The sequence below is a fragment of the Eupeodes corollae genome, chromosome 3 (assembly GCF_945859685.1).
Source record: "Eupeodes corollae chromosome 3, idEupCoro1.1, whole genome shotgun sequence".
In the NCBI taxonomy this organism is placed as follows: Eukaryota; Metazoa; Arthropoda; class Insecta; order Diptera; family Syrphidae; genus Eupeodes; species Eupeodes corollae.
The window spans coordinates 15,990,428-16,006,737 of NC_079149.1; the positions used below are offsets into that span (position 1 = coordinate 15,990,428).

Genomic DNA, 16,310 nt, shown 5'->3' on the forward strand with positions numbered 1-16,310 from the left:
GAAGACATTGTTATACCTCAACAAGATTTATTCACGAAGTAAAAAATACAGACGAGCCTAGTTGTTACCAACCATGGCACAAGTTTTCGAAAAATTTCAGCTGAGTAGCAAAATAACAGGAGCAAGAAGAATAATACCGCGCTATGACTTTGGATTTAGAAATAAGTTTCATACTGCAGGCCACGTTAATCGAGTTACGAATGTGGTGGAATAATCTTTTGAGGCTTAAGCCTGTTGAAGGACCTTCCCAGGCAGTTCTTCGAATTACTGAAATACTACATTTATTTCCAACACAGTTCTACCAAAATCACTAACAACTTTAAAAATGTTTGAAGCCGATGTACCACAAGGAAGTATCCTAGTGCCAACCCTGTTATATACCAGGGATATTCCATATTGGTACCAGATAAAGAATTTTCTTTGTGTTTCAGAAATGGTGACTTAAAAGAAATTATAACAGAAGTGCTGAATCACAAAATTAGCTGGTGCAAAGTCAAACCAATTCCAAAATCGATACCATCTTAATTGTGAGAGGTAATGTTTGAAGATAAAAAAACAAGCCTCATGAACTAATGGTCTTAAAACTATATGAAGCCGATTTTTATACTAAGTGTCTTTTGAAAAAATGTCTTATTGTATTTTAATAGTTCTTGAATTTATATCTTATTTCTTCGGATTATCTAAAGTCAAACCAGGCACTTTAGAAATAAAACTCAATCTTGTGTTATTATTAGGGCATTAAATATCCTCTTCAAATCTTCCAGTTGCATCTTTTAATACTTTTATCCTGGGCATTTAGTTTACCAGTAGCTACCGAACTGCTTCTATATTTTGCTATCAATGACTTTTAACCGGCTTATCAAACAGGATTTCCATCGTATTGGCCTCAGCTTATCTACGTCTTCTAACCGATTTATCACCCAGCAGTTAAAATCTTCTTGTTTGTTTTTTCCTTTAAAATATGCTCAAAGCTGTATATTAACTTGCATTTAACACGCTATTAACAAAAATATTTAATGTCCAAACGTACCTAATAATTTTTAATTAATTTACAATTTGATTGCATTTTACTCATATATTCAAACTTGTAACGATTCATTGAAAATAAAAATAAAATAAATTAATTTGTCACTGCGTGTTCCTGTTCAGGTGTTCAATCTTGTAAATTTGCTTCAAAGCGGGGAAAATGCGTTCAAAAGTTGCTATGCGGTCGTATCATTAACAACTTGATGTGTGAAAGACATGGTCGAGATATACCTTTTTGAAGCCCAAGAAGCCGCCCACTCTCTTGCATATATTCAGCTTAACAGCGAGCGATAACACTCGCTTTATCATGATGTAAAAAATTAATCAACTATTTGTATATACGACTTCGACTACGAGGACTGCGCGGATAACGAGTGTCCGGCGAAAACGTGCCACAGCCACAGCTACAACCGCAGCAGCCTCAGGGCAACCATCTCACATTTTTATATGGTATGGCATTTACACCTTTAGTCAAATGACGGTAATTAAGGAACAAGTTTTTGTATACAAATGACTATCTGTAGGTTTGTAGTATAAAAGACGTATATTTAATTACGGCCCTCGTTCCGCCTGAGAAACCTCAAGATATGTGATACTGATGATGATGGTGATTAAACGAAAACATTCAAAAGTACACAACATCACTCACGTTTAAAAATATACGAAACAAACAGATAAACGATTTCTCAGTCACTAATTGAACCAAATGGTTGACTGGTCTCCGTCTCAATGGGTCTTTAGTCTTTAGGATGTTTTTATATTTATAAAGCCTCATGATGATGGACATAAGCAATGCAAAGGCATTCATCATTCTACTTCTTTTTTTGTCTAACTCAAAACTCAGAACGAAATCCAGAAATGCAAATTCCAATGATGATGACATTTTATGTTTTTTATACGTAGATATTTATTTTATAAAGAGGATAAGTCCAGCTGGCTTCAATCATGCCACATGCCAGAAGGCAAGAGAGCCTCTGGGAACAGAGCAGATATTGAAATCCAATACCTCTGGGGTGTGCGTGTCATGGAAATAAATTATGTGATTGAAATGCGTGAATGAACTGACGTCGACACCACCATGACGACGCGACGGACGACGAACGTAATAAATGATGCAGATTAAGTTGGTAGTTTAGGTTATAGAGCTGATGGCGGCAGCGGCAAGCCAAATGCAAAAAACTATCCCATCATTTTGAAGTGATTATTTATTGTATACTCGTATCAATGACGGACGCGAGTGACACAGACGTCACGTTTGTGGTTTGTTCCATTTTAAAATTCTTTCGAGCTTACAGTAAGTGTCAATTCTGATCGAAAGTCACAAACAATAATTATTATTGTGTGTTTTTTTTTGTTAATTAGGATTTATAAATGAAGTTAATGTCATTTGATTTGCTGTCAAGTGATTGTATAACGAAGTGTCAATTGGGAAGTCAATTATCGGATTATTGAGTCAGTTTAAGGACGACAGCAGAGAATATTTTGAAGCTTATGGGATCAAACTTTTAATAAATAAAGTTGTGGAGTACAAAAGTGAAACCAGCTTAATTTTGAAATTATATTCACACCATTTTGTATGAACTGTCAGATGAATCATTTGGCAGCTTTGGCTTTACTTTAGTTCAAAATTTCCGACGTTGTTCCAACAAAAATGTATTGTGTATTGTAATGTAGTCTGATTTAATTTCGACTTAATGATTATTTATTTATTTTCAATCTTTAAATTACTTGATTGTGTAAAGGTATTCCATATTAGGCAACAATCTTCAAGTAAAGGTCTTTCTAGGGATATAATAAGAGTTTTTAAAGTATAAGGATCTCTTCGAATGACTTAAAAGTTCTTGAAATAAATTCCAACATGGCGTTAGCTTTTGAAATAACATTATCAATTTGGAAAGAAAAATTCATATTCGAGTCAAAAATCACACCAAGATCCTTTTGATTTGTTAACCTGATTAAAAACTGATTCTCAATTTTGTAATCAAAACGTATCGGATCCTTTACTTTAGAAAACGTAACAATTCTGCACTTTTTTACATTAAAATGTAAGCCATTTTTGAAACACCACTTGGTAATCTTGGCATCTGATGAAGGACTTACAGAACTAAAAATCTTGAGATCATCAGCATATAAAAACATCTAGAACTTTTAATACAATTCGGTAAACCATATATAAATAAAATTAAAAGTAGTGGACCAAGATGACTACCTTGTGGCACACAGGAAAAATTTTGTATTTCATTGGAAAGAACAACATCAATTTTAACATATTGTTTTTGTCCAGAAGCTATTTGTTCTGATCCATTTTAGGAGATTTTAGTGGAAGTCAAGCAATTTAAATTTTTTGAAGAGAACATTATGTTGTTCCCGATAAAACGCCTTGGAAAATTCGGTGTAGATTACATCCACTTGAGTACGATTTTCTAAACATCCAAGACAGTAATTTGTAAAATTGCTAAACTTTGTTATTAGTTTAAAACATTTTCTTACAGCTAAATTTTTTTTATTCAAAGATTTAACCTACGGCAATTATCGTAAGGGTAGCGTCTATGGGGCAGTTTTAAAAACTGAACCTCTTTTAACAATGAAAAAATAGAAGATAGAAAATGGATTTAAAATTATTAATAGTTGAATTTCTCGATGAGTTGTTTTCACCATTTAACATTCCTGTTATTTCGTCTTCAATTAAATTAGCTTTACGTATCTCTCAGTACGGGTCATTTGCCTAAAACTGTTGAAAGGATTTGCTTCTATTTAGGTGAATAAAATCACAACCTGCCTAGAAAATCCATGTCACATTAACAATATCAAAATTAAAATAAGTAAATTAAATGGCGCAAAAGTCCATTGAGAACTAGGACCTAGTGACTTACAACCCGCAACCATTACTGTGAGCGTGCAAAGTTGTCAGTGATGGAGGGGACCTTCAGTTCTTAAGTCGAATCGAAACGAGACAAGAATCGCTCTTGGTAGATTTGTCAATTCCCTGCAAGAGGCAGTACCCGTAAGAACTAAAAATATTAAACAAATTGCCATTGAAATATTTCTGACCCCTTGAATAGTCTAAGAATTTATATATACGATGTGCTGTTTACATTTCTCTATTTATATGGCTTTGATAAACCTCATGCCCAGGAAATTTTAAGAAGTTAAGATATTTAAAAGTACATTCTTTTTGTTTTTTCTTCAAGCTCTTTCATCCCAACGTATACCACGTCTAGAGCCAACTTTATTTAGTTCTTTCAGCCAGAATTGTTATTTTTAGGAAAGAATTTCAGAGAGTTGATATGGTAACTTTTTTTTACTATCATCAACGATAGTTTTTTGGATTTATCTCAGGTGTAGGTCTAAGGTGTTGACATGACCATCTTCAGCACCGGTTGCTAGATTAAAAGTATAGTTTTGCGTACTAGTTGGTAGCTTTAAAATTGTCCATATGATATTGCCTATCTACCTTATTCAAAAAATTAATAATTATGCAATGAGTGTTAGCCTTCAGCTTGTCTCAAATAGTTGGTTGGTAGACGTAAAGATGGAAGCCCTCAATACATATGACAATTTCCTCTGTTTAGAAAATCTTTTTAATTTTAACAGTTAGCCGCTGTAGTATACAAACGAATAAAAGTTACAAAATTCACCCCCTTTACGGATTCAAAACAGTTGTGTTAAGGTCTTAAGCACACGAAGGTCTCAGTCTAAAGGTTTATCAATAGAATCAGGTAGACCACTATAGATGAAGGCACTATCGTCAAAATATCTTTCAGTTATTTAAGTTGGAGACAAATTTTTCGCGTACGGTCGATTTTAAACAGCCTTCGTCTTAGTATTGTTAGTAAAGTTCAAAAATTTACTGAAAGGAGAAGAATTTCTCAACTCAACGACTGAAACAAATGTTAACTATGCCATTATAGTGATCTTAAAAGTATTTTATGTGGCTTTACACAAACTTTCATAAAATAACGATAGTGAAACAAAAACACGTTACAATCGACGATTCCTTGGAATCAAATAAAAGGACGTGTAATGTGAATTCCAATTCCGTACGTAGAAAAATCGTTCGGTTTTCAATACTTACTTACTTAACTTATGTCCTCAGACCTGTTAATTCCATTGGGAACCTCTTAAGGAGCATATGACCTCTACTACGCCTACGCGCAATAGTGTACGGTTCCCGGAGATGTGTTTCAGCTCCCTCCAACTCTTACTTAGTGACGCTGATTCCGCCTTGACTGTCCTGTGCCATGTGCTTCTCCGTCGTCCAGCTCTTCTTCCTTCTTGTGTGAGTGGATTCCACTGCAATGCTTGGCTTGCAATGCAGTCGTCACCTTTTCGAAGCGTATGTCCAATCCATTTCCACTTACACCTTCGTATTATAGAACCTATATGTTCCTGTAATGTTCTTATATGAAGAACCTCATTTGATATACAGTTTGTCCAGAAAATCCTAAGGATGCTACGAAGGCATCTATTCATGAAGATTTGCAGCTTTCTTGTAATGTCTGAAGTAACCTTCCAAGTGCTGCACCCATAAAGAAGCACAAATGCGACACAAATTCGACAGTTGTAGCTTTGTTCTTAAGCTGATAGAGGTTTTTGGTTTCCAATAAAATGAATAATGTTGGAATAATAATTTATTTGAATAATTTACTATTGGCAACGTCGACTCCCACTGCAAATTGTATACCTGATTATAATGAATTCTTTATACTTAAATATACTAATAAAGTTAGTCTTTACTCTTGTTAACATACACGACGGTTGTCTTCTTTTGTGACTCATAAGTTAACAATCGACTGGTCTTCACAGGAAGCTATTTAAAATTATGTTATACCACAGACTATGGCCATCCTTCCTTTTTCGCAAAAAAATATAAGATCCAAAGATATCACTATCTCATAAACGGCACCTTCAGTATTCTATATAGATTATTAAATGGAACGCAAATTTCAAAATGATATCGTTTAGGAAGATGCTTTTCAGCGAAATAATACTGGTAGGAACATTTTGAGTCTTTGAACGTTAGCCTTTTTATTTTTCTATCATATCAGGTTTGTAAAAGATGTTAAAGACATCCAAAAAAGTTTGTACGCCTAAGGTAAGACGCGGCGTAGTTCTCAACAACAAATTGTATATAAGTTTCGTACTTAGTGTCTGGAAATAATCATTTAACTTAATATGCAGTTTTGAGAAAACTTGAATTTAATGCCTTCATGGTTTTGAAAAATTATTTAAAGTTAATTTTAAATAAGAATATTCAAATCGAGCTTTGATTTTAACTACTTGCTAAAATATTGAAAACACCTGTTTTCAGCCTTATTTTTATATTAAAGGTAATTTTTTAAAGCTATCGAAAAGTTTAAAAAAAAGGTCATAAAATTCATAAAAATGCATGAAATTTTTTTTGAACCGATAAAACGGTCCATATAATTAAATGTTTGAAGATTATTTCATGCAAATGTTGATCTTCACTGCCTCCCAGTATCTCACGCTTTAATGCTTTAATTTTGTCTTGCAATGGGCAATTGAAGCGGGCTTTTCTGTACAGACCCATAAAGGTGTTAAATCGCACAATATAGGCGGCCAATTGACCGGTCCCGAACGTGAAATAAAATGTTCACCGAACTTGCCTCTCAATAAGTCCATTGTTGGGATTGCTCTGTGGTGTGTGGCACAGTCTTGTTGAAACCACATGTCATGCAAGTCAAGTTGCATTTCGGGCAAAAAAAAGTTGGATACCATCTCACCACTCACAGTTACGTTACGATTCGCATCATCTTTGAAGAAGTACGGTCCAATGATGCTACCAGCCCATAAACCGCACCAAACTGTGACTTTTTCTGGATGCATTGGTAGCTCTTACAATGCAAAACTCCAAAATCGACAATGCTGCTTATTTACGTACCCATTGAGAGAAAAATTAGCTTCGTTGCTGAACAAAATTTTTCGTTAAAAAAGTGGATCTTTGGCCAACTTTCCTAGAGCCCATTCTCCAAAAAATTGTATGTTGCAGTAGATCATTCGGCTGCAATTCTTGCATCAGATGTATTTTGAAGAGCATCACACCTAAATCCTTCCCCAAAATTTTTCACGTTTTTGAGTAACTGATGCCAAATGCCTTGAATGGCGACTAATCGATAATTGATGGTCATCATTAACACTGGCCGATACAGCTGCGATATTTTCTTCAGTTTGCAATCTACGTAAGCGTCTTAGTGGTTTAATGTCCAAGAATGTAAGTTTGGTGCAAAATTTAGTCAGAATAGCCCTAATAGCAGATTCAGTGGGTCGATTAAACTGACCATAAAATGGAAGAAGCGCGCTATGAACTTTCTTAACAGAGCATGCATTTTGATAGTGAAATTCAATAATTTTCAAGAGTTGTTCGATTCATGGTTAAATTATAGACCAAACTGAAGATGTTTGACATTTAAACAAAACACGAAACGTGCGTCAGCTGTTTAAAACAGTGTTACCAAAAAGATAATAGCTAAAAATCAACCTTTATTTCAATACATTTTAAATATTGATGGAACGTCTTCTTCGTATGACGGATACGTTTAGCAACACTAATTGTTTTCAAACAATTTTACCTTTTCTGCAAAGAACTATTTCAGCACAGTATTTATTTCCTTCATTTTTGTACCAATCTTTTTCAGATTGATTTCTTAATAAATGTTGCGTTCTTAAAATCTTACAAGTTCCTACCTATTCGCGATTGCCTATAAATCACAATAAATCTTGAAAATATTTTGTAATAATTTTCTATTGGAAAAACAACATTAGCAATAAACACTTTTAAGACGAATCCATTTAAAATTTAAAATATTAAGTGATTTTATAAATAACCTATCGGGAAAGTTCTGAGAAAATTTATTTTCCCTCGGAATGTTTCTTTCCCTTAGAATATTTTCTGGTATTATCAATTAATGAAAATTAGTTTACTCGAAAAAACCCAAAGCAATGCCAAATTTACTTGTAATTTGGATCACCTCATTCCCAGAAAACAGCTGAAGACAAGGGAACATTTTATCACTTAAAAGTCCATATTAACACCATCAAACAATGTATGAACAAATGAAACACCTTACTGATAATTTTGACAGCTTACTGACATTAATTTCTTTGAAAACATTTCCAACATAAAAGAAGTACATTATTTGATGATTAATTCTATTTAAAAGTGACTGTGTACTTATTGTTCACTTAGGCGTATACGCAATTTTATTGTTTCTTTACAAAAATGAGTGTACTTAATATGTTAGTTTCTTTTAATTGAAATAAAAAAATTAAATTAAAAGACAACACCATTTTTCAAATTAAAAACTTTCGGTGCAAAAACATACATAAATTAATAATTTGTCTTATGTTTACCTATCACAATTCAACCTCAAATACCAACATTATATTTTCCTTTAATATGTTTCCGAATAATTATAAATAAATGTAAACAAAAGCATACAAAATTTAATTTGAATGTTTCCTCCAGGGTATTGTTTCATAATCATGATTGCAATGCATATAAATATTAAACATTAACTTTTGTATGCAAACATGAATATACAAATTCTTTACTCTCTTTCACAGAACTCAAAATTTCAAAATTAATCCAGAATAAAATACAAATTTTAAACTGTTCTGCTTTTTGTTATTTTAGCCAAAACAAACAAAGACATTATATGTTATACTTTTAGGCGAATGACAAATATAACGATACATACTCTGCGTGTACACATGATGTTGTCTGAATTTCATTATTCATTGCATACAAAACACGGTAATCGGATCATTGCCTAATTTACAAATTCACTCGAAAAAGAGGAGGCAATAAAACATTAAACTAAATGTCTATCTACAGCTTATTTCGAAATTTCTGCTGACACGTCCTTTTTTAAGCTTAAATATAGAACATCTGATAAAGTATTACCTCCCTCCCGCCATACAACATAAGGACGAAAAAGCCTGATGGTTTACTAAGTACAGAATGCTTCTCATAAATTAGGTCAATTTAAGTGGTGAATGAAGGTTTGAGGACTGATTAACAAATCTAATCTAATTTATTCTGCATATTTAAAGTTTTAAGTTAAAACAAAGTAATTTTAAATCCAACCTAATTTTTAAGAATTTTCTTAGAACAATCTCTGTAAGTTGTTTTGCATAATTTTTGAAAAATCCTGTTTTGCTTTTCCTTTGCAGATTAAATTCCCCAGGATAACAACATGAGTACAGCGAGTCCTCTGTCACATAATGAACATCCCACAACATCAAACGAGGACGAAGTTACTCAGGATCCATCATTAGCCCTCCTGAAGGCGGAATGTTTAGAAAGACTCCGGAACACCACAGCACCACCTGATTTACCAACAGGTTCGTTTTTGATCTAAATCTTTTCATCTGAATAAATTGTTGTGAAATGTCCTTATTCCATAAATGAATGTGTAATTTTTGTTTTCCTTTTTTAAAATTTATTATATCCTTTCTCCTTTCAACAGGGAGTTACTGCCCGGGGACATGGGATGGTTGGTTGTGCTGGCCAGACACTCCAGCTGGAAAGTCTGCTTTTGAACAATGCCCATCTTTTGTTGTCGGTTTGGATCCAACAAGTAAGTTTTAAAGTAGCCTCGTCTAGCCAGAAAGCCACTCCTTTTCTTCTTGAGAATATGTAATTAAAATTCTAAGTATTAATTATTGTTATTGCTGCCGCTGTTGTTGGTTTTATTGAACTTTGTTTTATTTTTGTTTTGGCTTTTTGAATGACTTTGGAATATTAATAACCTTGTTTTGGTAAAAGCTTGAACCAAATCACGTCTTTTATTTGATATATGGACAGAATCATAAACTAATTATAGGGTTGCCTCTCCCGCTTCTATTTATTTATAATTTGAATAGAGGCATAGAAATTTGTTAATCACGTTATGAATTGAAGGACTTTTCTTGTTTTTTTTTTGGCAATTAATCAAATTCATTCTCAAATCAAGTCATGTCTTTGAAATGATGTTAATTAAAATAGACTTTTATTTTTGTATTTTATTTAATAGATATGAGAGTTTGATTGAGATGTAAAAGTTTTTGATTTGTTTTAGTTCATAAAATATTCATTCATGATGGAAATTACGAGCTGAGGCTAAAAATGGGATCTACTTGATTTATGGGTCTTTGATTGCTCTTGATCCATAAAACAAGTATTATTCTTATCATTTAATTAGTTTTGTGTAAAGAAAAAATGTTAAAGATATTTTAATTGGATCTTACACAAAATAAATGAGGAGGATAATTGATATTCATCTAGAAATAGTGTCACTATAAAAGTATCATTGCAAGTAGATTTTTAAGCTTTGATACAGAAATGCATAAATTCTTCCATAATTTCACATTACATATTTTTATTGATTGTTTGGATAATTTTAACACATCTAAATTTTAATTTAACGAACTTTTTTAACTTTAGAAAATTTGGCTTTATTAACTTCCCAAAAGAAGTTATTGTAATGGGTCCGATTTATCGAATTAAAAATTTTGATATTTCTCGACGTTTCAAGGTCTCTAGATTCAAATTAAAATTTTTTTAGAAAGATGTCTGTGCGTGCGTGTGTACGTACGTTCGTTCGTTGGTACGTTCGCGACGTTCTACTTCAAATAAATTTTGCTATACAGATAAAAAGGCCGAAAGATGCAGAAAGGGCTCTTAAGAAAATTGCGTTGGTGGTTTTTTTACCATAGCAGTTAAAAAAAAAGGTAAACATTTTGGTTAACCCTAAATATCTCATGAACCAAGATAGCTTGAGACTTGAATTATATTGTATATAATAAACCGTAACGTTATACAAGTATATTTTTTGAAAAAACAAATCTTATTAAGGTTTTTCTTTATAAATCAAAAACAATGAAAAAAAAAAACTTTGTCACCTCGAAAATTTTGCGAATACAAAATGATTTTATTTCAAAACAATTTTGTGCAACGAAAAATAACGTTTTCAATATCTAGTAACATTTTGAAAAAAATCGAATAGACTGTTTTTTTATAAAAAATAAAAACCTAAAAAAAAATTACTCATTGTTGGTAAAAATTGAATTTCAACTCAAATATCTTTTAAAAAATTTGCGATTATGGCTTTCAAATAATTTTATCTTGTAATTAAAATTGATTTCAACATCTGGTAAGGTTCTAGAAAAAATCAAATTGACAGTTTTCTTACAAAAAATAAAAACTTAAAAGAAAATTTAATAAAAGTTGTCAAAAATTGATTTTCGACTCAAATATCTTTCCAAAAATTTGAGATTGTGGCTTCCAACTAATTGACGCTCATAAAAAATATTATTTTTAACATCTGCTAAAATTTAAAAAAAAATCGTATTGACGTTTTTGTACACAAAAAAACCTAAAAAAAATGAGTAAAAATTGTTTTCAAATCAAATATCTTTTCATAACTTTGAGATATTGGCTTTAAACTACTTTTATCATTTGAAAAATTTAGCTGTCAACATTCAGTAAAATTTTGCGAAAAATATAATTGAGGGTTTTTTGCAAAAAATAAAAACCTAACAAAAAAAATACTAAAAAGTGGTAAAAATTTACTTTCGACTCAAATAACATTTCAAAAAATAAAAAATATTGTCTTCAAACTTTCTTATTTCACTGAAAATATTGTTTTCGATATTCAACAGTTTTTTTTTTTATAATAATCCAACAGTTCGTTTTTTCATATAAAAATATAAAATCTACAAAAAATAGTCAAATTTGGAAAAATTGTTGTTCGGTTCTTGACATCTCTCAAAATAATTTCATTCACACAATTTGTAAAAATTTAAGAAATACTACTAAATTTGGTAAAAATTTGTTTTCGACCAAAAATCTATTTAACAAATTTAAATTTTCAAATTAAAAAATTTCTTGATCAGTTATCAGTGTGGGTCGCATCCCAACCTCTTTTTACAATCAAGAATTCAAGAGTTGACACAAAATACTTTGATAAAGTTTTTACCTATATTGAACATAAATTTAATAAAAATAGAACAAGCGTTTCCACACTAATGAAACGTTACAGATTCCTATTTTCTATTTGTTTAAAAAAAAAAACATTTCAAAAACATTTAAGACGCATTTAAGAAATATTTTCAGATGTTCACCTTTGTTACACTTTAAGCGAATAAAATGTTTATCCCCCTCATCTTTTTCGCAATATATATTTTCATCAACTTTTCTGGTTTTATTTTCATAATTTTCAAAAATGTTTTTCTGAAGCTTTAACTTCTGAATATTTTCTAAACGTTGCTGTAATTATTTTGAAACGTTTCATAAAATTCATATTTTTAAAATCATTCATACATTTTTAAAATCATTCTTCAATTTATTCAAATATTAAAGATGTTTAATCCTCTTTTGGTAGTAATGTATGTAGTCTTCCAAGTAGAAATTGCATTGTTAATAGCCCACTTTTCAGGCCAATGTTTTAACTTTCATCTTTTGAAGTTTTGACAAGTAAAACCAACGACTTTACTTAAAATACAAATAAACACACTTGAAACAATTCATTGATATTAGAAAAATGAACTAACTACAAAAGCTGTAAACATTTTTAAATTGTAAGTCGAAAACACTTTTGGATTACCATGAAGCACCTTCTCGGATTCGGGCGACTGGTGGAAGCATTTAAGCTGTTGAGATAAGTGAGAGATGATAAGAATTGTAAACCGTATGCAACACTTAAAAACAAGAACAACTGACAATATTGGCTATTTTAGTTCGTCTCTGTAGTGTAGACGAAAATCAAGGTTTATCTATTGCTCATTGATCTTTGAAATAAGGCAACTGATTGGATCCTTGAAATGAATTAAACTTATCTATATATTCATCAAAAAATCATTTTCAGTGATGAGGCCCATTTTTACTTTAGAGACTAAAAGTACAATAATTGAATTTTTAGTTCTTAAAATATAAGAATAATTTTAAAAAAGGGGGTTAATATGAAACTATTTGGTTCGATTTTTGAGCTTGCGTCGTCGCTATGATTGCGCCTTGCTATAAAAACTGGAACTAATGCAACTGTTACGATGCATTTATGTATGTTGAAACGATTTAAAAAAAAAAAGAGGCTAAACGATTTGAAAGAAGTTTTGTTTATTTAGCGAACCCGTCGTCTAAGCTATTGCATCAAATCTTAAAAATATTGTTAGTAAATATATAAAAAATATTTTTTTTTTAAATGTAAGCAAGTATAGATTTTGTTGAAATAAGTATTTGAAATCAATACCAAAAATTAACATCAAGAGTTAATTTTTAAAATACCATAGAAGCAATAAATTCTAGCTTTCTCAAAACTTTATAAAAAAGTCCAATGATGATGAGAATTTATAGAAACAAAGTAAGATACTAAAATTATTTAAACTGTAGCTGGAACACAAGGATTTTTATTTTTACAAAATTATCGTAGAATTTAAGAAATATATTGTGTTTTACCTAAGCCTTAAAAACACTGTTTTTTAAGAAGAGTATTTTAAGAGTATGAATAATTCATAATTATTTTAAGGCAAGACTCGAATTCAGGATTTTTTAAATACTTTTAAAAAGTATTATTGTTGTCTGTGGGACTTATTAAAGCTTATTTTAGTCAAAAAGTGATAGTTTATGGCCGGAATCAAAAAATATTGACGTTGACTATGTGCCACAAAAGCTACGAAACAATCATATAAAAGTTTTCACACAGTGATATTTCTCAAAAAGTTTATTAAAACTGTCCGCCGATATCTTGTGACTTAAAACGTTTAGACTTTTTTCTAGAAACGAAAATGTATCGTTCCTGCTGATGGTCTTTAATCGATTTTAGAACTTCAAAGTACTCGTGAAGTTAGTGGGGACATACAGTCACACACTTTCCTGCTTTACACAGAAATTATCATCTATTGAGTTCTTGAAAAAAATGATCAATAAATAAAACTATTTATTTTTCTTTAAAAATATTGGCACAAGACTTTCAACAATTTTCGTTTAAGCAACTAAGCCGACTCTAGTTAAAGCAGTTCATTATTTAAAAAGTATTATTTAATTTGTTCTTTATGTGAAATAACTCTTTTAACTAATGAAGGTTTTAAACGTGGCCTAGCACAGTTGTATGGCTTCTTATGGACTATGGTAGAGCATTGCAGATCGAAAGGTCCCCAAATTAAATTTCGGGGGCTCCTTTTGAAAATTAAATTTGATGGTGATTTTTTTTGTAGACTTCTTTTTAATTTTTTTAACTCCACCTTGAGCCAATCTAAATTTCCATCGAAGATAACTGGTGATTTTGTGATTGTTGATATACATTTTGAAAATCACCTTCTTATCTTCAAACACACATTTTTCGTTAAATTTATATTAAGAAATGACAGGTAATGGATAAAGTTTATACTAAAAAAATAAAAAAAATAAAGAAACATTTTGCTGCTTTAAAAGTTAGCCGAGTGCTTTATCGTTAAAGTTATATCATTTGAATTCATCAAAGAGTCAACCCTTCTTCTAAAGCTCACTCACTTTTCAAAAAAGTTATAAAACTTTCATGATATTAAAAGGGATCTACATTGATCTAAGTATTAAACTAACTAAATCTATCACTATCATATTTACCTACCAAAAATTAAAATAAAAACACAAAATAATCCTGAAAATTATCAAATAATATCATAATTATAAATATCATAGAACACTGAACTTGGTACTTGAAAATAAAGTCATGCGAAACAACAAAAAATTCTTTAAAATATAGCGAGTGAGGCCGGAAAATCCTCGAATCTGGCATTTTAAGGGAGCAGCGGTGTAATTGACATAATAATTCCAAAAAATCAAATCATTGAAGCACGAATTTCGAGCCTGTTTAATTTCGAAAGCATATTAACTTTTTCATTTATTGCTTTTTTCTGTTCACTTAACTCAAAGCTTATAAACCAAATTGGGGGAATTCATTTCGATCGAATTAAATGGTTCATATGGAAACAGAGTCTTTATTATAAAAACCCTTTTTTATCAGGTGGTGTTTCCTTGGTTTGACATATGGTTGCTAATCAAACAAACAAGATATGACAAATTTAAAGCCACTTCCAATCTTCCGTAGTTATAACCTCTTCGCTTTTACCCCAAAGTAACCAGATTTTATAAATCACTTTTGTAATCATAAAAACCCCATAAATGGTTAAAAATCGTAATATAGGCTCACCTTACGTATACCAAACATTAACCACAATTAATTCATAATCTTCTCATACAAACATATACAATTTAATCATCTCTTAAGGATGTCAAATATTTTCTTTGAATCGATAGCAAAAAGATACTGTTTGTGTTTACTTAAACGATGACGAAGACGATAATACAACAGAAGATTATAATACAGTATATTAAATCCTTTTTTAATTAACTTTTTTTTCAGCCGTAAAACTTTGGTTCTCATGATTAAAGTAATCTCCAATTTATTTTGTGTTGTCGGTTTTTCTTGTGTCTCTTCCAACCCAACCCTATACAAATCAATTAATCCAACTTAAGTTTCCTTTCAAAATGGCCAATACATGAGGAGAAGCCACAATATAGCCATAGTAAGTTTATATACCTATACATATAGACTCACAGTAGGAAGGACATAGTTTCATATGCTTACGAGTACATAATGTTCCTATAGATACAAGGAGTAGGTACACATTTTTCCCAATAAAAGGTCAAGTTCAGAACGATGTACGACAATGTTATTTTTACATGTACTCTATACTTGTCAATCGATTATGAAGTGAAAGCTCATCAGCCATCAGAAATTCTAGGGCACAATATGCTATAAAAAAACAACAGCATAAAACACATAAACACACAATATCCTGTGTCAACTTATGTAGAGCTACTTACAAATGGGAGGTTCCAACACTATACATTATACGAAAGTGTAGCTTGACACTATGAAATCACAAATTAATAATCAATTCACACTGCTCACAAAAAAAAATTAACAGTGAGAAAATACCTAGAAATTCATATTCTTGACCAATCGATTTTTATGGGACTTAAGTCCACATTATGTTTTTGAATATCTCGTTTGTCATATTTCTGTTCTTATTTTATTATTTTTTGTTGGAAAATATTCAACTTCTTTTCTTATCTTTTTAACAGATGGTAATAAAAGCAGCTGGATCTTATTTCCATTTCTGCTTATGGGAGTTATTGTCCTATAAATTTGAATTTTCATTGAAGAAAGTATTGACATTTTTCATTTGAATAAGTCACAGTGCATCATTAAAGAGAATCTTTATTTCCTTAAATTCAAATTTAT

General features: G+C 30.9%; 1 protein-coding gene across 1 annotated transcript in view; it reads left to right on the top strand.

The window, feature by feature from the left end:
* The window catches only part of LOC129950289 (calcitonin gene-related peptide type 1 receptor), a 148,448-nt gene that overhangs the window by 87,196 nt on the left and 44,942 nt on the right, over nt 1-16,310 (top strand). The window contains 2 exon segments of the mRNA XM_056062183.1: nt 9,220-9,390; nt 9,516-9,626. Coding sequence (XP_055918158.1) covers nt 9,243-9,390; nt 9,516-9,626 — 259 coding nt within the window. The 5' untranslated portion in view covers nt 9,220-9,242.